Source organism: Lepidochelys olivacea (assembly GCF_965140295.1).
Source record: "Lepidochelys olivacea isolate rLepOli2 genome assembly, chromosome: 14".
Lineage (NCBI taxonomy): Eukaryota > Metazoa > Chordata > Testudines > Cheloniidae > Lepidochelys > Lepidochelys olivacea.
In genome coordinates, this window is record NC_140424.1 from 15513894 (window position 1) to 15537843 (window position 23950).

General features: G+C 42.8%; 2 protein-coding genes across 8 annotated transcripts in view; one reads left to right on the forward strand and one right to left on the reverse strand.

Annotated features, from left to right (window-relative positions):
- RECQL5 (RecQ like helicase 5) overlaps positions 1-6012 on the reverse strand; it is a 59322-nt gene extending 53310 nt beyond the window's left edge. The window contains exons 1-4 of one of the 4 annotated variants that reach the window (XM_084646558.1): positions 5785-6012; positions 4451-4586; positions 3336-3457; positions 436-954 (exon numbers count right to left, since the gene is read on the reverse strand). In XM_084646558.1, coding sequence (XP_084502684.1) covers positions 436-954; positions 3336-3457; positions 4451-4571 — 762 coding nt within the window. In that variant the 5' untranslated portion in view covers positions 4572-4586; positions 5785-6012. Of the gene's footprint in view, positions 1-435; positions 955-3335; positions 3458-4450; positions 4587-5713 lie in introns of those variants that run through there. The other 3 variants (XM_084646557.1, XM_084646556.1, XM_084646559.1) reach the window with 3 other exon arrangements.
- A 51-nt stretch (positions 6013-6063) lies between these two features.
- The window catches only part of SAP30BP (SAP30 binding protein), a 54458-nt gene continuing 36571 nt past the window's right edge, over positions 6064-23950 (forward strand). Inside the window, exons 1-3 of one of the 4 annotated variants that reach the window (XM_084646560.1) lie at positions 6064-6221; positions 8660-8769; positions 11703-11750. In XM_084646560.1, coding sequence (XP_084502686.1) covers positions 6107-6221; positions 8660-8769; positions 11703-11750 — 273 coding nt within the window. In that variant the 5' untranslated portion in view covers positions 6064-6106. The remainder of the gene's footprint in view (positions 6222-8659; positions 8770-11702; positions 11751-23950) is intronic. The other 3 variants (XM_084646561.1, XM_084646562.1, XM_084646563.1) reach the window with 3 other exon arrangements.

Here is a 23950-nt window from a genome sequence, read left to right on the forward strand (position 1 = left end):
TGGAGAGAGGATGCAGAACCAGCAAGGCTACTGCCGTAGCAGCTGTGGGGCAACTCTGTTTCATAGCCTGGAAGTAGAAGGGTGGGGAGATTCTTCTCCTAGCTCCCTGCAGAACCCCCTCACATCAATCCCCATCCACTTAGGCTTGGTATAGGATTGGGGGAAGAGGGCAGCAACACTGTGTGTAGGTATCACTCTATAAAGGCAGAGGAGTTCACCACCCTGTCATCAAGGTGAGGTCAATATCTGGAAGGATGCCAAGTATTTCAGAGATTTAGAATAAGTTTTTCAAAAAGTACCTCAGTGTTTCTTTCAGGGACCTCTCCCTTCCCCATCCTAGACCTATTAGTGCCATCCTGATACCACATTATTTAGGACAGTTCTGTTCTGTTCACCATTCTGTCCCTGAAAGTAGCTTCTGAGACTTAAACCTACCCCTTGGGCATTCTTCTCTTCAAGGGCCTTCAGACAGAAATCCTTCAGATTTGTATAGGGATCAGTCAAGAGCTCCTTAAACTGCACATCATAGAACAGGTTAGATCTGAAGCAAGGCGTCTTAAAGGTGGCAACAGGTTGCTTTAGCTTAAGTGACACCACTATGTCATCCTGGACCTGTTTGGTGGCTGTGGCAGTCAGGGCGATGCATGGCGTGTTGGGTATGCGAGAGCGTAAGGAGCCCAGTCGCAGGTAGTCGGGTCGGAAGTCATGTCCCCACTGGGAGACGCAGTGAGCCTCATCTATTATTAGGTAGGACAAGAGGTTTCGAGACACCAGGGAGTTCAGGGTGGGCTGGAAGGAGGAGGCGGCTGCCATCTCTGGGGTGATATACAGGAGCTTCACCCGGGGCTTCTCGCTTGCTAAGTCGGCCAGAATGATCTTCCTTTCCTGAGCAGAAAGCTTGGAGTTCAAAGAGTAGACTTTGACCTTCAGTGCCAACAAGTGATCCACTTGGTCCTGTGATTAAAAAAAGAAGAAAGTGGCATTGAAAAAAGTCTTTACCAAGACAACTACTACAGAGATACACACAGTAACCAAGCTTTACCTCTAGTCCTGTAGTTTCCAGACCCTGTCCACCCACATCTCACCTACCGCGTAGCCTCAGCTCCAATGGTCTTTAATTGCAGGAGTCTTTTTAAACAGGCTTAACTGCAGCAGCTAACAAAACTGCTCAGCTTTATCGTCCACCCATCTCTTTGGGTGACCATCAGCATTTATAAGAGACAAAGGTTCTCTTATCAGCAACGAGACCGTCAGCAGGGACCCAGTCATTTTCAGAGGCTGGAGATGACAATGAGATCATCTCAGGATGATCAGCATCAGATCACTGCGCTGAAGGAAAATGCATAACAACTCCTCATATTTTTGTAGCGCATTTCATCCCTCAGGATCCCAAAACACTTTACTAATTTAACTGAGTATGTGTCAGGATCACGTCAATCATCACTAAAATGGAGCCATCTCTAGGGTAACATTCATCAATTTTAAAAGCCAGAAGGAACTATTAGATCATCCATTCTGACCTTCTGCATAACACCAGCCATAGAATTTCATCCAATCACCTCTGCACAGAGCCCAAGAACTTGTGTTTTAGCAAAAGCATCTCTTCCAGAAAGGTGTCCAGTCTTAATTTGATTACATCAAAAGAGGAAGAATACAGCACTTTCCTTGGTAGTTTGTTCCAATGGTTAAACACCATTCCTGTTGAATATTTGTGCCTTATTTCTAATTTGAATTTCTTTGGCTTTAACTTCCAACCATTGGTTCCAGTTTCACCTTTCTCAACTACATGAAAGAGCTTGTTAGTACCTGCTATTTTCTCCCTATGAAGATACTTATATACTGTAATCAAGTCATTGCTCAATCTAGTTTTTGATAAACTAAACAGATTAAGCTATTTAAATCGCTCACTGCATGGGATTTTCTGCAGCCCTCAAATCACTCTTGGAGCTTTCTTTCACTCTCTCTTTTCAACATCCTTTTAAAAAGAGTATGCAGTATTCCAGAATCAGTCTCACTAATGCCCTGTTCAAAGGTAAGATCACCTCTCTACTCCCGTTTATACATCCAAGGATCGCATCAACCCTTTTGGCCACAGAATCACACTGGGAGCTCATGTTGAGTTACTTGTCCACTGTGACTCCTACATCCTTTGCAGAATCACTGCTTTCCAAGATACAGTCTTCCACTGTGTAGTTATGGCCTGCCTTCCTTGTTCCTAAATGTTTAAACTTGCATTTGGCTGTATTAAGACACATTTTCTTGGAATGGGCCCAGTTTACCAAGTGATCCAAGTCATCATCATTTACCATTCTGCCAATCTTTGTGTCATCCAAAAATTTTATCAGCAGCAATTTTATATGTATTTCCAAATAACTTATTGAAAAAATATTGAAAGTGTCAATCTTAGTCCTAATCCCTGTGGAACGTCACTAGAAACAGCCCCATTTGATGGGAATTCCTCATTGACAATTATTTTTTGAAATCCGTCAGTTAGCCAGCTCCTGATCCCTTTTAAAAAATAGCACAAGATAACGCCAAAGTACATGCTAACCAGAATGTTCTGTGGTATTAAGTCAAATGCATTACATACGTCTAAGTAAAACAGAAAATATACTCAGGGAAAGCCACTGTTCACAACTGGGTGACTAAGCACCAGAAAAGGCTAAATGTCCATATGTAATTGCCCTGAAGCCTTAAGTGTTTAAGGAGTAGCGCTGCCTGAAACTTCCTCTTTCCTGATGGAATGGGGAAGAATGCCAGAAAGCTAGCTTGATACTTAGAAAAATATCTTATGAGAAAAAAAATGATATTTCCCAGGGCTTTTACTACAGAAATAAATAAAATTATAGTTTTCTTCTTAGGAATGGTCCAATTTAATCCATTTTAGACGTTCTACTGTGCTGCCTCCAGGTAGTACATCTCTGAATGAGGTAACAGGCAACGGGGCAAAAGGAGAGAGAACTGATCATTTAGATCACCTATTAAAGGTTTTAAAAAAAAAATCCTCCTGCAGTTAGTTTAGTTCAAGTCCCCTTATTCCCACCTTTAGGATGTTAGATTGTGATAAAGACCTGCCATGGTTCTGCAAGCCAGGATACTTTAAACTACGGTTAATTGGAAAAACTCTACTGTCAAAGCAGTTAGCAGCAGTATTCTTACCTACTGTACTCACAGGATCAGAAAACCAAACCCACATCAATAAGATGAGAATAGAGAGACAAACTGGGATCAGAGGTTGGCAGTGGGTGAAGGGATTGGACCCAACTGTGTTTCCACACAGTCTCCCCACCCTCCCTTCACTGATTGCTTTTCCACAGCTAACAGGAGATGGTTACCTGAATCAGTGCAATCAGAGGTGAAATGACAATGGTGATGCCCACTGCCAGAACTGCAGGAAGCTGGTAGCACAGGGATTTCCCTGCCCCTGTGGGCATGCATACAAAGACATCGCTCTTGCCTGCAAAGACAACAAAACAAAGCTCAAGGCTACTAAACTATGGCAATTCACCTAGATTCTGCCCTGGAGAACTGGGCACAAAGTCTTCTAGATCAGGGGGAGGGATAGCTCAGTGGTTTGAGCATTAGCCTGCTAAACCCAGGATTGAGAGCTCAATCCTTGAGGGGGCCATTTAGGGATCTGGGGCAAAAATTGGGGATTGGTCCTGCTTTGAGCAGGGGGTTGGACTAGGTGACCTCCTGAGGTCCCTTCCAACCCTGATATCCTATGACATTCTATGACAAGACACATTGCATTGGAAGTGTGTCTCTGCAAGTAAAATGCCGCACGCCAACATGAGAGAGGTTTCTTTTAATTTTTAAAAGAATAATAATAAATAATAATAGCAATATTTTGCACTTCTCTACTGGCTTCCTTCCAAGCAACTCTAACCACTTTATAAACATTAATTAAGCCTCATAACACACTTGGGTGACAGGAATTATTCTACCCAGAGGTGTAAATCAAAGTACAGAGAAGTTAAGTGACATACCAAACTTATATCAGCTCACTTCCAGAGAAGCTTGCTTTTAATTCATCTGGCAGGGTCTACATCCAGCTACCAAATCACCTGACCTTTACCGCAGCCTGTTAAACTTTACCACAAATTCTCCCAGTACTGGACTGGAACTGAGAATCTCTCAGTTATAGATAGAATATTTTTTCTCAAATAAACTCTCTCTGTATTAAACAGCATCCACTGACAAAGAAGGATGCCAACCAATACCATGCTATTTAATAGGCAGAACCATACTGGTGATCTAATGCCACCCTGGCTGCTGGCAACAGCTGCGTGCAAGTGCTGGTTTCTAGCAGAAACAAGAGAAGGATCCTGGGATTTTGACACTACATTAAAACAGGTGTGACACTGGTTCTTTGAACACCATCTCACGCAGCAAGACTGAAAATTGAAGAGACAAGGTTAGAGTCCCAAGCAAGACAGTCATTCCTTACCTTTCACCACTGTCATGGTTGCACTCTCTTGCAGAGATGTTTTAAAGGAGTCAAACCCAAAGATCTTTTTCAGAGTTTTCTGAACCTTGCCATCTAGGCCTGAGGGAGTGTAGTCGTTCATCCTATAGGTACAGTACTGGAAATAGGTCAAGGTAAAGGAGAAGGAAAGGAGCTTACTTAGCTCAACTGTTGTTCACACCAGCAACCAGTCACAAATTTTTCTTGGTCACTGAGAGAGAATTTTTCCCATTAGATTATTGGCTGCCAAAGCATCATGGGTTAAACTGCTCCAGGAATATTTTTCTGAGAGTATCTATGCTTCCAAAGTCTCTCTCTTACAGAGACAGAATCACATGTAAATCAGCCTCCCTCCCCCATCCTAAAAATAAGGAAAATCTAATCTCATTTACACTTGTGGCAAATCCCTTCTTAGAGACAGCTCTAGCTAGTGCTTCTAATGTAGAGCCACATGTCAGAAACAACTGAGCAAGAAGAGAATTCACTTATGCAGTACGTTCTTTAGACTGAGCAGAGCATCTGATTCACACACAACCTGCCACCCCACTGGGAAGCTTGCTGTGGGGGAATGGCCTGATTAAACAGGAAAGGCTAAGGGAACATCTGTGTCCTTTCTGCCTGCTCTCAATTCTCATCCCATGGCCTCTACCCTCCTAACCCCTCACACCAGCTCTTTTCATACTGGCACCATCTTCACCTGCTCTCCTCCCCTCTCTGCCAACCTTACTGCTTGCCGGGCCTGATTTCACTCCCAGCCCTGCGTCATTTGGTTTTCTCTGCCTGTACTTGCTTCCCAGTTGCCCCCACAGCCTTCTTCTCCCTTACACTCACTGCTTCCTTCCTTCCCCTCTGGCACACCCATGTCCTCTCTATGCCCAGATCCTCTTGCCTTCAGTCTACTCCCTCCACCCACACTCCTGCCTCTTACCACCTTCTCCTTCCCCTAGAAAGCTCCCCCCTCCCTAATTATCACTGAGGCAGCAAAGCCGAAAGTACCAGGAGGGGAAAGGAATGAAGGAAATGGGCAGGTTCAGGGTCCCCTTTAACTCAGAACAGGCCCCAGGGGCCGGAGCTGGTTTTAGGGCAGCAACTCTGCTTGGCAAAGGAACCACTTGAAGCAAGGTCCCACCCCTGCACTCTCCGGCCGAGGGAGAGGTGAAGGCCCAGACCCAAGAGACCAGCCCCTGATCGGCACCCTCACTCCAGGGACTACTTTATCCCCAGCTGTTCACAACATCCCCTCACCCCTTTATTCCTCCACTTCCCCCTGCCTACATCCTTCCGCCCAGGCGGCCCCCCCATCTCGTTACTCGCACTTATTCAGCTTCCGTATCGGCGGCTGTTGCTGTTGCTCCCGCCTGGGCGCGGGCTGATGACGTCAGGGCCAATCCCCTTTAACCAGCCCGGTAGGTGCCATTTAGAGTTCCGTCCTCGTGGGCGCACGTTCCCTTCTAACAGGGCCACGTGTCTCTAGGCCCTCCACGGACCCGAGAAGCGCTTCAGGCTTGAGTTCCCCAGGCTCATCACAAGCCGGAAGGGGCGGGTCTTGTTGCTATAGCGCTCGCCTCTTTCTAATCCTAGCGTTTTGCCTGCGTCATCCTCGGTCGCCGGAAGCGTGCGTTAGCCGGGCTGAGGAAGATGGCGGCCGCGAAGCGGAGCGTCCTGTCGTCGTTGGCGGTTTACGCAGAGGATTCCGAGCCCGAATCCGACAGCGAGGCCGGCGCGGCGGGCAGCGATGGAGGGACGGCAGCGGGTGCGTTCCGGGGGAAGCTGCCGTTGCTCCCCCTTCCCGCAGCGCCCCCACTTAGACCGGGCTCCTCCACCGGCTGGAGAACGCCCATCCCCGGCGGGGGTCGCATCCGCCCCGCGTGTTCCCGCGGGAGGGGCGGAACACTTCTCCCCCACCCCGCCGGAGAAACGCTGCCCGCTCCTCTCCGCAGCCTCTCACCCACGGGCGGGAGCCAAGTGGCGGCGGAGGAATGCCCCTACGAGAGGCGGGAACCCCCCCCACCACCACCAGAGCGCCCCAGGAAGGGATGAAACGCCCCCACTCATAATCTCTAGGGAGAGCCTCTCCCCGGGTCAAGGGAAATCTGCTCTTTTCCCTCCCTCCGTTGTAGCAGAAGTGAGAATATTCTTTCGGTTCCGGGAACCGTATCACCTCATCCCCGGTATGCTAATTGGGGGGCTGTAAATCTCGTGCGGTAGCTGCGAGAAGGAAGAATTTACTTCTACTCTCTCACCACCAGTAACCGGAGAAAGGGAGCAACCTCCTGTCTCCAGTCGCCTACAGAGGAGTCAGACGCTGTTTCCATCTTAAGAAAACAATCAGCATTAACAGTGAAAAGTTCTCTGTGAATCTAGTGGGAAGCTAATATATTGGGAATTACAGACCAGTCAGTTTAATTTTGGTAGCCAGAAAGATAAAGGGAGCAAATAATCCCATAATCGCTTTGTAAGCACCTAGAAGGTAGTAAGAAACAGTCAATATGGATTTGTCAAAAACAAATAAGGTCAAACTAGCCTAATATCCTTCTCTGACAGGATAACAAGGGTAGGGGGGAGCTGTAGATGTATTATATCTCAACTTTAGTATGCCTTTTGGTGCTGCCTGCCATGACTTTCTTGTGAGCAAACTAAGGAAATATAGTTTCGCCAAACCTGCTATAGGATGTGCGTGTAAGTGGTTGGAAAACTGTACTCAGAGAATAGTTATCAATAGCTCGCAGTCTAGTTGGAGGGGCATATTGAGTTGGGTCCCACAAGGATCTGTCCTAAATCCACTTCTATTCAAGATATTCATAAATGATTTGGATAAGGGCATGGAGAGTAAACTTGTAAAGTTGGCAGGCAGTATCAAGCTGAGAAGTGTCGTGCGCATTTTGGAGGACAAGATTAGAATTCAGAATGGTCTTGACAGTTTGGCGTGACAAAATAGTCTGAAATAAATAGGATGAAATTCAATAAGAACAAATGCAAAGTGCTGCACTTAAGAAGGAATAATCAGTTGCACAAATACAAATGGGAAATGAATGCGTAGGAAGGAATACTGCAGAAAAGGATCTCAGGATTATAGTGGATCACAAACTTAATACGAGAATGGTGTAATACTGTTGCAAAGCTCACATTTTGTGCTTGCTACTGTTAGTGTCCATCTAAATCGGGGTGGATTCATTTTAATCTTTTTTTTTCTGATTGTACTTTTTTAAGCAGTTTTCCTAAAGAAAGGTCGACATTCATTGGTTGGTAATCATTCAAATGTGTTAATTTGCAACTAAAATATAGTTGTTAAGCTAAATTTTGCTAATCAGGAGGGTGCACTCTTGCTTTACACATTTAACCAGTTATGTAGCTTAAATTAAGAAGCCAAATAAAATGTACATTTTTTTTTACTATGTTAAGGAATGCATTTGTCACCATTTTCTGTTTTATTAAATCAGTCATTGTCATTGTGTGTCAAGCTGTACTTGGACACTGGAATTCAGTTAAAAGTACAAAGCCTGCATTTTAAAATTGTTCTTATTAAGAAATTTACCATAAGTGTGCTGGATACAGAAAGGAAAAAATTATCAAAACACGTTTTACAAAACTAATTTATTAAAGAAATAATCTAGTTAGTGAATTGACCGGATTATTTTTGGTCACCATATCCTTTGAAATTTTAGAACTAGTAGATCTCATCTCTTCCTATCTAGTTTTTGATTAATAGATTGGGAGAGGAAAATGAGCTTGCCTGCTTTTTCAGCTCTGTTAGTTTCTTAACTTTGAATGAACTAGTTATTGAACTGAACTAGTTGAATAAACTGAAATGAAGAAAATATTCTCTCTGCACCTAGAGAAGAGGGAACTGCTGTCAAAAACTGGTTTAGCACTTCAGCAAATTTTTGTTCCAAGTGTTTAGTCAGTGACTTCAAACAATTTGGTGGCTTGACTTTCTTTAAAAGTCAAAATAAAAACAAGTATTACTCAATATTATTTAATTTAAATGATTTGACCGTAGTGAACTTAGGCTTTAACACATGTTCTTGTAATTTAAAATTTTAAGTGTGTTTATAATGAGAAAAATGTTTTTAATTTAAATTAAAAATTTGATTTGAAAAATCGTTTTTATCCACCCTGTTCTAAGTTAACTTTATGCCTTGATTATGCTTTTTCTGTTTGTTTGTTTTTTCCCCCCTGTGTATGGACTAGAAGAAAAAGGAGGTCTGGTGTCAGAAGCATATGGCGAAGATGATTTCACCCGGTTGGAAGGAGATGAGGATGGGTATGAGGAAGAGGATGATGAAAACAGTAGACATTCAGTAAGTAGTTTGTCCTCTTATGCTAGCTGGTCTGACTCCCCATTTAAATGTTTCTATAGTGCCTTCTATATAGGGACTTCAGAATGCTTCCATACTTACCAAATAACTTAATTTCCTTTTGTCTGTTTTAAAATCCAAGAACTCTACCTTTAAAAATATCAGCTCAACTCATCTGTGTTGCTTGTGGCTAACTTTTTAGTTGCCATTTTGGCTCCACTTTGTGGATAAGATAAGGTACTGGCTTTATGTATTGATAGTGGAAGTATAAAATCTTCATTTCTTGAAATATAAAATTGGTGTTTGAAATCCTGTAGTGGGGAAATAAAGAAGAGTGGTGGAAAGCTCAGCTGCACTTCTAAGAGGCATGGGGAAAGCCCTGTAAAAGGGCAGCTAGCTTTTTGCATGATCAGGCTGGAGGATTAGCAGGAATGAACTTGTGTAGCATCATGTTGGTTTTTCTGTTTATAATCCCACTTACTACATCAGTATCATGGTGTAGCAGTGACTTCTTGTCTAGATCTGTATGGCTTTTGTTTGTCATGAAAGCATGGCATGTTTACAACAGCATTTAAATACCAGAGTAATGTGTATCGCAAAGCATCCCTAAGACATATATAGAGAACTTCACAGGGCACCAATAAGCCAAATGTAGTTATGAGATACAAAAGGGTGGGCAGTCTCATCATGGGGCAATGGCCTAATGAGAAGCCAAACAGCTACGAATAGGGAAGTTAGAAATCTATTTTAGGGTTCCATCACTGGATCCAGCTAAGAGGAACCATCTTCTGGATCCAACCCTTGGTAGTAGGTGGTTGAGAAACATAAAGCTTATTCCGTCCTGTCGCTGCAGAAAGGAAGAGAAGGAGCTTTTCTCTCCTTGCCCTCCACAGCCCTGGCTGGTACAAGATTGTATCTCTGCTGCTTTGCCCCTTCTTTGGGCTTTTAGCTGCCGTGAGGAGTGCAGGAGGGAAGTGATTGCTGTGACTGTAATCATTCTCCACAAATTCCATTTTTTGTGACTCTTCCTTGTGATTAACTTCAGTGTCTCAGCTTCTGTTCTTAAATTCCAGCTGCAGTTTGGGACAGCTAAGTTATACTTTCACTGGCTCTGGATAGCAGAAGTAAAACACTTTTCTTGTTAAATTCATTCTTCTGCAGCTTAGAAAAGCTGTGACAGCAGAGACCCTGGAGTAACTTTTGGGTATTCAGAAAGAGTGTAAACTAATGCAGTTTCATAGTGTTATGTTGGCAAATGTAAGGGCTAAAAGCATCCTTTTTTAAAAAAAAAAGAGAGAGAGAGATCTTAACTTTTGCAGGAACTGATGGGTTAGGCTGAAATGCTTGCCAGGAAAACTTTCTTGTTCAACACTGAGAAGTGGATTTTTCAAGATCTGCATGCATAATTTCTTGGAATGTATAATGTAGCTAGCCACCATTTCAGAGGAGGCAAGATGTGGAGAGCATCTAACTTTCTTCAAATCTCTGTACTAATTATTCATACACTTCCAGTTATGTATGTGACTTATAGCCCTGGATGGTCTACGACCCAGTTACCTAGACTAAGCTTTTGTCTGTTTTTCCATATGTTTACATTGGTCATAGTATTGGCTGGTAGGCTACGTCCCTAAATAGTTGTGTGTAACTTGTATGTTTGGTTTTGTAAATAGTACCTATATGTTAAGGCAGTAGTCTTCTAAAAATCCTTTGCATTGTCTAAGACTTAATATTCGTGGAAGTATTTCACCCTATGTTCTCTTTGATTTAATAGCCATTTTAAATAAAGGGTCACCTTCACATTGGTAAAAGCATCACGAGTCTGATAAAAAACATGGAATTATTCTCTACTGTGATCTTTATATACATAATGTATATTGAATTTTCTGGCAGTTTGACTTCTTAGTTAAGACTGAGATGGCACTTTCGTTAGCAACGTCTTTCAGTTTTTAAATTTCTAATTTTTTTTTCTTTTTGAAGTTGAAACATCAAGTGTTTGGGTTCGGGCTAGAGTTGAAACTGAATGGAGAAGTTTGGGGAAAATCCAGTCAGCGGTCTTTAAGTTATGGGAGGACAAAAAATATTCTTTCTATTTCTTCAAAAGTGACATGTTTTGACTTGAGTTATGTATTTACCTCTAAAGATACATAGCTTTGTATGACCCAAGTTCAGTAGCTAATGGAGCAGTGTAGTCCCAGCTGATGATCAAACCTGGTAAAGTCATAGGTCATCTTTAGCAGGGTTTACCATGCCAATGCACTTCAGAACTTGATCTCTTAAAACTCTTTATTTGGTGGCATTTTGTGCAGCATCTCCCTCTTATTTCTGGATGGAAATGGTAGAATGAAATCCTTCCAGACTCCGGCTGTTTCCTCCTGTGTATTTGGAAGTTGGGTGAAAGTGACTTAGGGTACTAAACTAGAATGACAAAGATGCAGTGTGTGCTGGCATCACTGGATCTTTGGAGCTTGTGGGTCTGGCTTAGCGCCACCAAGCCTGCATGCTGAGTGGGTTGGCAGGCAAGGTGTGTCCTGTGTATGTTGCTGGTGTATGCTTGGCGTGCAGTAGGTCTTGCAAATGCTGCTTTTTCTGTGAGGATTACTGAGCAAGAGCAAGCAAAAACTAACAGCTGGAATTATCAAGTGACAAAAGCTTGCTGCCTTTTATTGTCTAGTTTTGAATCTTCAGGAGCTGTATGAATTCTTCAGGGGATGTTTGCTACTTGGGGTTGTGCTTTTGCTAAACAACTCTTTTTTCCATGGTTTATCTGATTCATCTCTTAGTCATGCAAAGGGGTGGGATAGAGCTCATGATGACCTTGTTGGTTGAAAGGGTCTTGGACTGTCACTGGGCTGTTTGAATGCAAGCCCCTTGCTATATATGCAGGAACTTGCCAAGCCTACCTTTTAAGCTTAATCCTGTAAATTCTTGTCTTGTAGGAAGATGACGATTCAGAGACTGAAAAACCTGAGGCTGGTGACCTAAAGGTATTTGGAAGTGTGGTGGGGTGCGGTTGGGTAGCTGTCTGCAACAGGAACAAGTCTTAACAGCACGGCTTGGTTCATGGTTTTTCTGCTCTGGTTAGTCTTAGTGCTTAATTGTTTTTATTCTATTTATTTGCACCTGTAACATGAATATTCAGGGATTTTAATTCTGGCTCCTGAAAAAGATCTGAAGAGGCAGCAGAGCTATCTAGCTGGGGCATTGATTGGCATACAGAGGTCTGAAGTCATGAGTGAGCCATGTTGTGAAATGGATCTGACATGATGGTATACTGAAGGAGGCATTATTGCAATGATCTGAAGGAAATCATAATGTAATACAAGGAGCCTATCCTGAATATTCAGAGCCATGTTCTGACACAAATATCTGAACCCTTTCATCTGGAAGACAGATTTTACATGAGAAACAGCTTGATGATGAATCAATTTGGAGTGTATTCCTAGAGATTTTGAAATTTTACAAAATCATTTGAGAAATAATCCAAGCACTTCACACTTGGTGTTCCTGTTGTAGGGATTCTTTGTGCATAGCTATCTGACTGTGAAAGAGCATCATTAATATCAAATTAGAGATGTCCAAATAATTGCTTTTATAAATTACCTTTCACACCCTTGTGCCTTATCTAGCATATACCATGGAATACTTGACACATTCCTGTGGTGCGAGGCAGCAGCTGTTTAATAGAGTGTAGCAAGACTAAACAGGGGCAGGAAGTATAATTGGTGGGGATACTGTATCCACTTGAAATTGCATAGGAAGCATCTATATAGAGAGAAAACTAATGTTAGAATTCGCCTAGGAAATTAGGTTAAGAATGAATTTCCCTAACAATATGAAAAGTGCTGCTGGATATTGAAAGAGAACAGATTGTCAGGGCCTTAGTTTTACCAAGGACCTGTGTCCTCCCTGACAAGCTATACTTAAACCCTACAGCAAGGCCTTCTGATTTTCAGCAGGAAATTGGAAATGCTGTGGTAGCTTCAGGTACTCTTAAAATATAGGTCTTTATAGGATTTCATTTTTTATCTGATTTGAACGTTTCACAACCACCTGGTACCACGTTTGGTATCAGGAAAAAGGAGAAATACATTGCAGCTTTCTCTTCTGTCTTTATTCAAGGGGGGAAGTGATTGCAACTAAACTATAACCGTGTTCAAAAAAGAGCTATATAAGTTCATGTAGGATAGTCCATCAGTGGCTATTAGCCAGGATGGGCAGAGATGGTGTCCCTAGTCTCTGTCTGCCAGAGACTGGGAATGGGCAACAGGGGATGGATCACTTGATGATGATTACCTGTTCTGTTCATTCCCTCTGGGGCACCTGGCATTGGCCACTGTCAGAAGACAGGATACTGGGCTAGATGGACCTTTGGTATGACCCAGTATGGCCATTCTTATGTTACGTGAAGCCTGCTCCCCGTATCTAGTGCCCCACCTCAGCAACCACTTTCCACTTCTAAATACTGGCTATTACATCTGTCACCAATGGCTAAGCACACTAGTTGGATGTTTCTTCTAAAATTATCAGCAGAGTCAAGAAAATACACACATTGGTTTGCTCTTGGTTCATGTTTCTACAACCATATGGGCTAGCAACAATTTTTTTAAAACAAAAGTTTAGAATCTCCAGCAGAATCTAGCCCTTACTGCAGAATACAGGACCCTGGTGTGGCTACTTGTCCTGCACCTGTTGTGTGAATGAATGAGCTCAATCTCCAGAGCAGTTGACATGACACCTTTTTCCAGCTGTTGATTCCACCAGAAAATACTAATTTTCTTCCCCATGTTACATATCATTCAGCTGCAAACAAAAAACCTGTCCATGATAGCAGTGATGCAATCACTCCTGCTACATCTTATGTATTTAGGTTTTAGCAAAGTATCACCGTGCTATCTATCAAAATATTCATTCATAAACAGTTTTCTCCTTTATAACTTTCATGCTTCTAATGCCTAATGTCCACTGCTGTCCCAATCAATCACTAGGGCTGCAGTTTTGATGCCACAAAAACTTAGTATTACTTGTATTACTGTACTGCCTCAGAGCCCAGCTCATGGATTAGCCTGTTGTGCTAGGCACTGTACAAACACATAACTAAAAGATGGTTCCTGCCTCAAGGCACTTAATCTGGGTTCTTGCACTGCTAGGTAAAACAGGCAGGAGATGGAGGAATAGAGCTTCTCTGTGTGCGCACACATTTGTAATGAGCAGTAACAGGCAAGAAAATACAAACGGAGAAATAAAGCCACAGAGGCTGAGTGACATGCCTAAGGTAATGCACTAAGTTCTGATTCCCATTCCAGTGCCTGAACTAGGAACACCTTGCCTGCAGCCTCTCTGGTCCTCAGAAAATGCATTCTACTTTGTCACCTTCCTGCCACTGATTTAATGCTGTCCTGGAATTCAAATGGATCTAGGAATAGAGCCACCGCTCAAATCTGTGCTATTCCTCCATTTAAGTTGGCAATGGCTCTTTTTAAGGCCTGCTCTTTCACGTTAGCTTTCCACTGCTGCTCTATCAAAGCTGGAGCAGAGTGCCAGCTACACCTGCCCTGGGGAGGAACAATTGTAACAGAAGAGATAATGGGGAAATCGAGAATTACATAGACTAGTGTTAGAGAGCCGTACAGTAAATGAACAAAACATTGTTGAAACATAAAAGCGGGTCTTGCATCAAGGACTTTAATGGTCTAATTTGAAATACAGTATTAAAGAGAGACCGTTATATTCAAAACTTGGAATTAGAGCATCAGAGAGGAGATTGGTACACCTTTACCCCGATTTAACGCAACCCGATATAACACGAATTTGGATATAACGTGGTAAAGCAGCTCTCCGGGGGGGGCTGCATGCACTGGTGGATCAAAGCAAGTTCGATATAATGCAGTTTCACCTATAACGCCGTAAAAATTTTTTGGCTCCCGAGGACAGCGTTATATCTGGGTAGAGGTGTATTGGGAATTGAGAAAAATCCTTTAATTAAGGACGTGAGAAGAGAGGAGTCAGTGCTGACAAGACGTAGACTGTTGCTATCATAGCCTGTAGCATGGAAGAAAATGTAAAGCTGAATGGGAGGCTGAGGCTTGGAGTATTTAGGCAAGTGGAGTATGTTGGACATGGAGGGAGCCTGTGCCTAGGGGGAAGTGAAAGCTGAGATCTGGGGCCAAGTTCAATGCATATATAAGCAGGTGCATCACCATTGACTTCAGAGGACTTGTACCCACTGCTATAGTAGTTAATGCCCTTAACAAGGAAAAGAGTTGCGCACAGCCTTGGATGTGAGAACCAAGAGCTCCAACTTAATGTGAAAAAAGAAGAAACTGGAATGGTTTAAAACACAACCCCATGGAAAACTGGAGGGGAAGAACATTTTAGCGTCGTCATGCTTCTGAAAAATAGTTCAAGCTTTCATTATTTTTTTTCATAACCTGACAGCCCATGTTTACAGTAATCACGTTGGGGGCATTGATATGATTATAGCTGTATTTGAATTCTCTGTGCAGTTTAGAGAAGTATTAAACATTTTAAGATAACTTAGAATTCAACTTTGTTGCTGGCAGAGGGACATGAGAAGAAGGAAGGTCTTGTGGTCAAGACAGAGGACTTGAGGAAGAGGGGCAGGGGAGAGGAGATTGGTATTATTTTCCTAACTCTTCCACAGATTTAGTCTAATCTTAGGCAGGTTGTTTAATCTCTCTCCACCTACCTCCAGGAGATTTTGAGGCTTAACGTCTGAAGTGCTTTCAGGTCTTTTGAGAGACGATGATATATTTAATACAAGTGTGTGTAACTTCTCTTTAGTCTGGAATAATACCTTGCCCTTGTACTGCCTCCTCACAGCTCAGAGTCCCTTTCCCCCCACAAACCTTCCTGGAGACCCACTCTCCCGCCCTCTGCTGCACTCACCAGCACCCTGCTGGCAAGAGCCCTCCTGAAGGCAGCCAAAGGTTGTCTTCCTCTCAGCCAGCCCTACCCCCTATCAGAACAGAGCAGCAAACTTTGAATTTTTTTTTTAGTACTCAGCTGGGCCGCAGCTGTGTGCTAATTGGGCCATGGGTTGAGAACTGCTGCACTAGATCTTGGCCAGCACGACAGGGAAATATCCTTTCTGTGTGAGGAGGCAGTCTTATGAAGTTGCATCTGTCTTGGGGAAGAGCTGGAAGAAATGGCAGGGAGAGCAAAAGGAAATGGAGCTTTTGTAATGCTCAATTTATATTTTCCTTATCTGTTGGCTTTAGGCATAAACAGAATAGGCATATGCCAAGGGTGCAAAATAAGAGTGCCACAAAATATCCTTTAGGGGGTTTCTGTTTTTTAAATGAACTGCTAGCCTGGAGAGTCCCCAGTCATGGGCTTCCTCAGGATGTCAGCCTGCCAGGTGTCCCAAAATCAGATTCCTAAAGTGGGGTGGGATTTTATTAAAACTCATCACCATAAATCTTCTCTAAGGTGCTGGTTGCGTTTTCACTAGTGATGTTACCAAGAAATCCATTGGAAAACTTCATTTTAAAAGTTCTGCAAGAATTTCTTACCTACCTTTTCCACCAAGTGGCAGTATATTTCTGTTTTATTTCTTCCCATCCCTTTGATCTTCTTAACATGTTCAAACTAGGGAGTAACCATAATCCTGGCTATCATAAACCCAAGGTGGAGGCATGACTAGTGGAGAGCCATTTGATTAACCCACTAACAGCTTTGGATAATATCTTTTCCAGTCAAACATAATTTTCATTCTCCATTGGTTTCATAAGTATAGCATGACCATACTGGGTCAGAGCAATGGTCCATCTAGCCCAGTATCCTGTCTTCCAACAGTGGCCAGGGCCAAATTCTTCAGAGGGAATGAACAGAACAGAGCAATTATCGAGTGATCCATCCCCTGGTGTTCAGTCAGTTTCTGGCAGTCAGAAGTTTAGGAACACTTGGAGCATGGGGTAGCCTTTTCATCTTGGCTAACAGCCATTGATGAACCTATCCTCCATGAATTTATTAAATCATTTTTTGAACCCAATTAAACTTCTTTGTGTGTGTGGCTTTTTCAACATCCCCTGGCAACAAGCTCCACAGATTGACAATGCCGTTTGTGAATTACTTCCTTATGTTCATTTTAAACCTGTTGCCTCTTAATTTCATTGAGTGATTTCTAATTCTCGTGTTATGTGATGGGATAAATAACACTTCCTTATTCACTTTCTCCACACCATTCATGCTTTTATAGACCTCTCTCATATCTTCTCTTTTCTAAACTGAACAATTCCAGTCTTTAATCTCTCCTTATACGGAAGCTGTTCCATACTCCTAATCATTTTTTGTTGCCCTTCTCTGTATTTTTTTCCCAATTCTAACTTTTTTTTTAAATGGGGCAATGAGACCTGAATGTAGTATTTGAGGTGTGGGCCTACTGTGGATTTATGTAGTGGCATTATATTGTCCTAATTGTTCCTGACATTGCTTTTTGATTGCTGCAGCACACTGAGCAGCTGTTTTCAAAGGGCTATCCATGATGACTCCAAGATCTTCTGAGTGGTAACAACTACTTTAAAACCCATCACTTTTGTTTGTTTAATTTGGATTATATTTCCCCATGTGCATTACTTTTCACTTATAGTGGTGAATTTCATCTGCCATTTTGATATCCAGTCACCCAGTTTTGTGAGATCCGTGTAACTCTTTGCAGTCCGCTTTGGACTTAACTATTTTGAGTGATTTTTGTATCCTCTGCAAACTTTGCCACCCCACCATTTACCCCCTTTTCCAGAATGAATATGTTGAACAGCACTGGTTCCAGTATAAATCCTTGGTGAACTCCACTATTTATCTCTCTCCATTGTGAAAATTGACCATTTTATTTGCATCCTTTGTTCCCTGTCTTATGGATCAGTAACTGGTTAAAAGAGGAGCTTTCATCTTGTCCCATGACTGCTTGCTTTGCTTAAGAGCCTTTGGTGAGGGACCTTGTCAAAGGCTTTCTGAAAATCTAAGTACACTATATCCACTGGATCCCACATGTCCACATTCTTGTTGATCCCCGCAAAGAATTGTAGTAGATTGGTGAGGCATGATTTCCCTTTACGAAAGCCGTAGTGACTCTTCCCCCAACAAATAGTGTTCAGCTATGTCTCTGAAATTCTGTTCTCTACTATATTTTCAACCAGCTTGTCTGGTACTGAAGTTAAGCTTACCTATCTGTAATTGCTGGGATTGCCTCTGGAGCCTTTTATAAAAATTGGCATTACATTAGCTGTCCTCCGGTCATCTGGTACCGAGGCTGATTTAAGAGCATTTACAAACCACAGTTAGTAGTTCTGCAGTTTCATATATGAGTTCCTTCAGAATTCTTGGTGAATATCATCTGGTCCTAGTGACTTATAACTATTTAATGTATCACTTTGTTCCAAAACCACCTTTATTGACACCTCAGTCTGGGATGGTTCCGCAGATTTGTCCCCTAAAAAGAAAGGCTCAGGTGTGAGAATCTCCCTCACATCCTTGGCAGTGAAGACTGATGCAAAGAATTCATTTAGCTTCTCCACAATGGCCTTATCTTCCTCGATTGCGCCTTTAGTACCTTGATCATCCAGTGTCCCCACGGATTATTTGGTAGGCATCCTGCTTCTGATGTACTTAAAAATATTTTTGCTGTTAGGTGTAAGGTATAATATGCAATAAATATTGCATATTTCAGAATAAAGCCACACAGTTCACTTTTGGAAATGTATGTTAAATGTGAGGCTTGGGCATTTCCATGTGCTGTAGAAATGGCCTGGTGCAACCCTTTCAGGTTTTAGGGCCAGCCGAAGATTAAACCCGTGCTATCCTGTTGTAAAAATGAGATTAAACGGCTATTCTTGGATCAGTTAATTGTGCAGTTATTCATAACCAATGAACATGTTCTGCTGCCTTTCTAATAGGCACAGCTATGAGCAAATGGGGAATGAATTCTTTAAGTTTTGTGTTCAGTCAAATTAAATGTAGGATTTTATCTGAACAATAATCAAGCAAGACATTGATTCTCTAATTTAAAGAATTAAAGAATTCTCTAATATAAAGAATTTAAAGAACATGGAGTTAGGATTCCTTGCACCTGTGGCTCAAGTCCATTCCAGGGACTGCATAAAAGCAGTTCAGAATTTATTGCTGTTTAGGCCAAAAACACACCGCCTTAGAAAGGTGTCATTGCTGTCATAGGCAAAGGCTGTGGAGTTATAAGTGGATAAAAGCATAATTTTCTGTACTAGCTTTATATAAAAGGTATGGTGGGGGAACGCTTTCCAAATTGGGTCACCACCTGTGACTCATGGAAATATGGAGAAGTGCCCAGGCTCCTCTCCCCTACACAGCACTTACATTTACATTTACCCTGTATCTTTTTCCTTGTTTTTTTATCAAACATCGCAGTTGCTCTCGATGAACATATTTCTGTTCACTTATAAGAAGTGCCACGGGCACATGCCTTCTCACTTATTTCAATCATAGATGAAAACAGCCTGAATGACCAAACAGACTGCAGCTTCCTCTTTGTCATGTTGACACTAAACTTTTGAGCAGCAAGTCCCAATAAGCTTTTCAAGTTCAGACACTGATGTGTCACACTGCTGTTTCTCTGGTGAAGACTAGCAGAAGTATTTTATACATCAGAGCTGTTTGACTAACTGCAGATGGGTGTGTCAGTGAATGAAAAGTGTGTGCCTTCAAACTGATTAGAGAAGTGTAAACTTTTGCTCAGAGCAGACAGTGAGCAGGAAGCTAGTTCAGCAATATGGTGTTCTAATGAAAAGAAGCACAAGCTCCTGATGGCTGTAACTTTGAAAAAAGCAGATTGATCTCTAGAATTTTTCCTGGGGAGAATTGTCCCTGGTATGAGACCCTGCATGCTGAGTGTAAATCCAAATCCCTTTACGTGGGGATTATAATTACCAAGAAGGTAAACCCCCTTACCTGTAAGCAGATAGTAATTAAAAAAAATTATATATATGTATATATATATATAGAACTACAGAAACACAAAGAATTATATTCAGTAGGGGGGGAAGAAATGATTGACCGTTCAGTTAGCATGGAAAGGACTTGGATGGATGGCATCCCACAACCTACATGAGCCTCTTCGGGCCCTCTCTTCTGGGTGTGGAGCCATGGGTTTGAGGCAAGAGGGAAATGTATGGCGGCTTTGTGAACCTGGCTCTAAAATGTGGTATTCTACTGGCATTCATGGCTCTCTTGTTTAGGGTCAGAAGGGTTAAGGAGCTGTGTGTAATCATGCAGTGTGCTTGGCCTACTGCTAGAAGCACAGAATATTGTTACTATTTCAAAGCAGTAAAGAAATAAGCCCTTGGGTCCTCTTTCCTTTTGTTTTTAATTCCTTTGGCATAAACTGGGCTAGTCATGGGGGGGGGAGAAGAAATTGGTTTGAATCATAGTATTAGGCATACCCCTCTACTAAACTCTGATCTGAAGGATTCTGGACCTAGACATTGTGGGGACGGGCTATTAAAACAGGGCATTGAAGTCAAGCAAGGACTGTGAGCCCAACCCTTCTGCTCGGCTCCCTTCAGATGGCATTTGCAGGGCAATCATTAACTCTCAAGCCCTGATTACTGTGCTGATTACCCTTGATATCAGGAAGTCAGTGTATATGGCCGCTTACTTGCAAGTGAGGGTATGTCTACACTGCAGTTAATAACCTACAGCTCTCTGGGGCTCTAAGGGCTGTTTAATTGAGGTATAGACATTTTGGGCTTGGCTGGGCTGGACTGGGCTGTAGGACCCTGCAAGGTGGGAGTGTCCCAGAGCTTGCACTGCAGCCCCAGCCAGAATATCTACACTGCAATTAAACAACCACTGAGCCAAAGCCCTGTGAGCCCAAGTCAGCTGGCTCAGACCAGTCACATATTTTTAACTGCAGTGTAGAGATGCCCTGAGTCCAATAACTGCTTACAGACTTTGAAAGCTTGTTGTCCTGTCAGAAGTTCCTTTTTCATGGAACCCTCCCCTCACTTTGTGTATCGGGACTCTGGGAGGCTGCCAAGTTAGACTTAGACTACAGGACAAAAGAAGCAGAGGGGTGTCAGATTTTAGAAAAACAGTGTATTTCCTAAGCAAATCTAACAAAGGGCCTTTTGATAACCTTCAGAGACATGCTCAGGTTTTACTGTAACCTTGATCCAGCCCTCCCATAGAATAATTCCTTCAGTGGATGAGTGATCCCTTGGCTACTTTTAGGGAGGAGATAGCAATCATTTTGATTTGGGGAGAGGGGAGAGTAATATCAGTATGGGATTACAGCATCCAAACTGTGATGCTTGTGATCATTCTTGCCTCCCCCAGCTCTTCCTAACTGTCATTGTGGGCTCTCAGAGATATTACTAATTTCGGGTGATAGTTTTGCTCTGTAAACCAGCAGGTGAACATACGATAATGGAGTCTCTAACACTGGCACTGTCAAAGCACACTAGCAACTCTGTGCTCAAGGCTGTAAGACAGCTTCTGTTTTAAGCCCAGTTCTGGAAAGCCACCGGCACCAATTTTTGCCAAAAAGAGTTTGTGTATTTGTTTGTTACTAATTTGAGTTTCACATAACTCAATGTTTGCCCAATTAATCTTAGAATTTCCACTAAAAAATTCTTTTTACTGGAAATTCTAAGATTAATTGGGCAAACATTTTGAGTTATGAAGCTCAAAGTAGTAACTTTTAAAATGTTCCTAATATCTTTAGGTCCACTCAACCAGCAGTGGGATGCATGCAACCCTCAAATATAGGGAATGGATATCATAAGCAATAGGAACTAGTATGAACATGTCTTAAAAGGATGAGCTTCCATATGAGGAGAGATTAGAAAGAGTGAGACTGTTCAGCTTAGAAAAGAGATGACAAAGGGGGGCCTGATAGAAGCCTATAAAATCATTAGTCTGGTCTGGAGAAAGTGAATAAGGAAGTATTATTTGTTCCTTCACATAACACAAGAACCAGGGATCACCCGATGAAATGAATAGGCAGAAGGTTTAAAACAAACGTAAGGAAGTACTTCTTCACACAACGCATAGTCAGCCTGTGGAACTCCTTGCCAGGGGATGTTGTGAATACCAAAATTATAACGGGTCAAAAAAGAATTTGATAAGTTCATGGAGGATAGGTCCATCAATAGCTATTAGCCAAGATGGTCATGGATGCAACCCCATGCTCCAGGTATCCCTAAACCTCTGACTGCTTGAAGCTGGGGCTGGATTACTTAATACAGTAAAAGCTGTTTTATCTGGCACTTCACCAATTGGAAAGCTCTATAAACTGGCATTTCTCATCTTCATTGAAATTCCGGTTTATAGTCCAGTTGGTGTGGGGCCCACAGAAGGATGGGGCACGGGAGGGAATGTGGAGCACGGGTTCTGGGAGGGAGTTGGAGTGTGGGAGGGGACTTGAGGCAGCAGGGTGGGGTGCAGGAGAAGGTGCAGAGTGCCGGATCTGGGGGGCATTCACCTCAGGCGGCTCCCCGCAAATGGCGACTTGTGCTGGCCACTCCTAGGCAGAGGCACACAGGTAGCTCTGCACACTCCGCCCCCCGACCCGCACCAAGCACTAGCTCTGCAGCTCTCATTGGCTGAGAACCGCGGCCAATGGGAGCTGCAGGGGCAGCGCCTGCAGGCGGAGGCAGTGCATGGAGCAGCCTGCCCCGCCTCCGCCTAGGAGCAGCCATGACAGGTCCCTTGCAGGGAGCTGCCTGAGGTGAGTGCCGCAGCACCCCCGTCCCGCACCCTAACTTGCTGCCCCACACATCTTCTCACACCCAAACTCCCTCCCCCTTAGTTAGCCGGTATTTTTCACTTACCGGCACCCCTCATCCCCCCCAACATGCCAGATAAAACAGCTTTTACAGTAATTGCCCTGTTCTGTCCATTCCGTCTGAAGTACCTGGCACTGGCGGAAGACCGGATAATGGGCTAGGTGGACCATTGGTCTGACTCAGTGTGACCATTCTTATGATGAATGTTAATGTTTTGTTTATGGGTGACGAAGCTCAAAAGTAGGCCAAGTTGACTGTCATTCCTCTGCTTTCATGTGTTAAAGGGGCAGCTGTTAAAAATGTCATTGGGGAATTTTGAAAACTAGTCTGGTTCAGGAGCCAGTTGTAAAACTTCCTCAACTCCCAAAACCTCTATATTCGGTGATTACTGCAGTGGTCCTGTATTGACCTTCTGAAAGACATAGCATGGTCTGGTAGGAGTTAACCTTTCCACAATGAATTGTGAGGTTGAATTTTATCTCAGTTGCTCTTCTCTTCAGGAATCCACCAACCCTGAAAATGTACTTCAAGTTACTTGCTCTCTGATTTAGACTTTGAAATGCTTTACAATAAACCAGCCTTAGCATTCTCTGTAGGAGTAGCACTGTATCCACTGAACATTATATCAGTGTTCTCTTTTCTCTTGGCTTCCTGCAATCAGAACACCTGCTTGATCTGCCTAGTTTTACAAAGTAAGTCACTGATTGTGCCTCTCCCTTATTCTTTACATTGGACACATTGCCTTTCGGCTTCCCATTAAGAAACCAAAAGTATTGAGAGGTTTCACTGATGTTGTTATGCCTGGAAGGTTTTTAAGAAGAGTACAGATAAGTCAGTTTCTTGTACTGTCCTCACCCACTATTTAAAATAAGTGCTCTTTGTATCAGAAATTTAAAGTAGTTGGTGTATCTTAGCCATTTTTTCTAGACAGGTGAGCATGGTTACAAGTAGCTTTGTCTGCCTGAGTATATTGGCAAATGCTAAACACAATTTGACATGAAAGAATGAACCTGGCACTGAAAGTTTTATTCTATTTTTTCTCTCTCTCATGTTTCCCCCCTCTGCCTCTAGCCCATTTGTCTTAACAACTGCAGAGAGAGATCGTAGCATTGTTGGCTTAAACTTTGGGTTCAAAGCTGCAGCCCTGAATTCAGTAAACCAGCTCTTACAAACTGTTCTGGAAGATGAGTAGGCACGTATTTGGACATGTCTCATTCCTCCCCCGCCAGGCATACAAGCCGCAACAGACTCTTCACTCCCTGAAGTGCTGAATACCACAGATTATTGACACAGGTGTGGCTCGTCCTTTCAGCAAGAGCCCTGAAAGATTTTTTTTTAAAGTCTGTTTTATAAAAACTTCCAGAACATTGAGTAACTTGTGGTGCCACTTTCCTTGTATTCTTTTCACC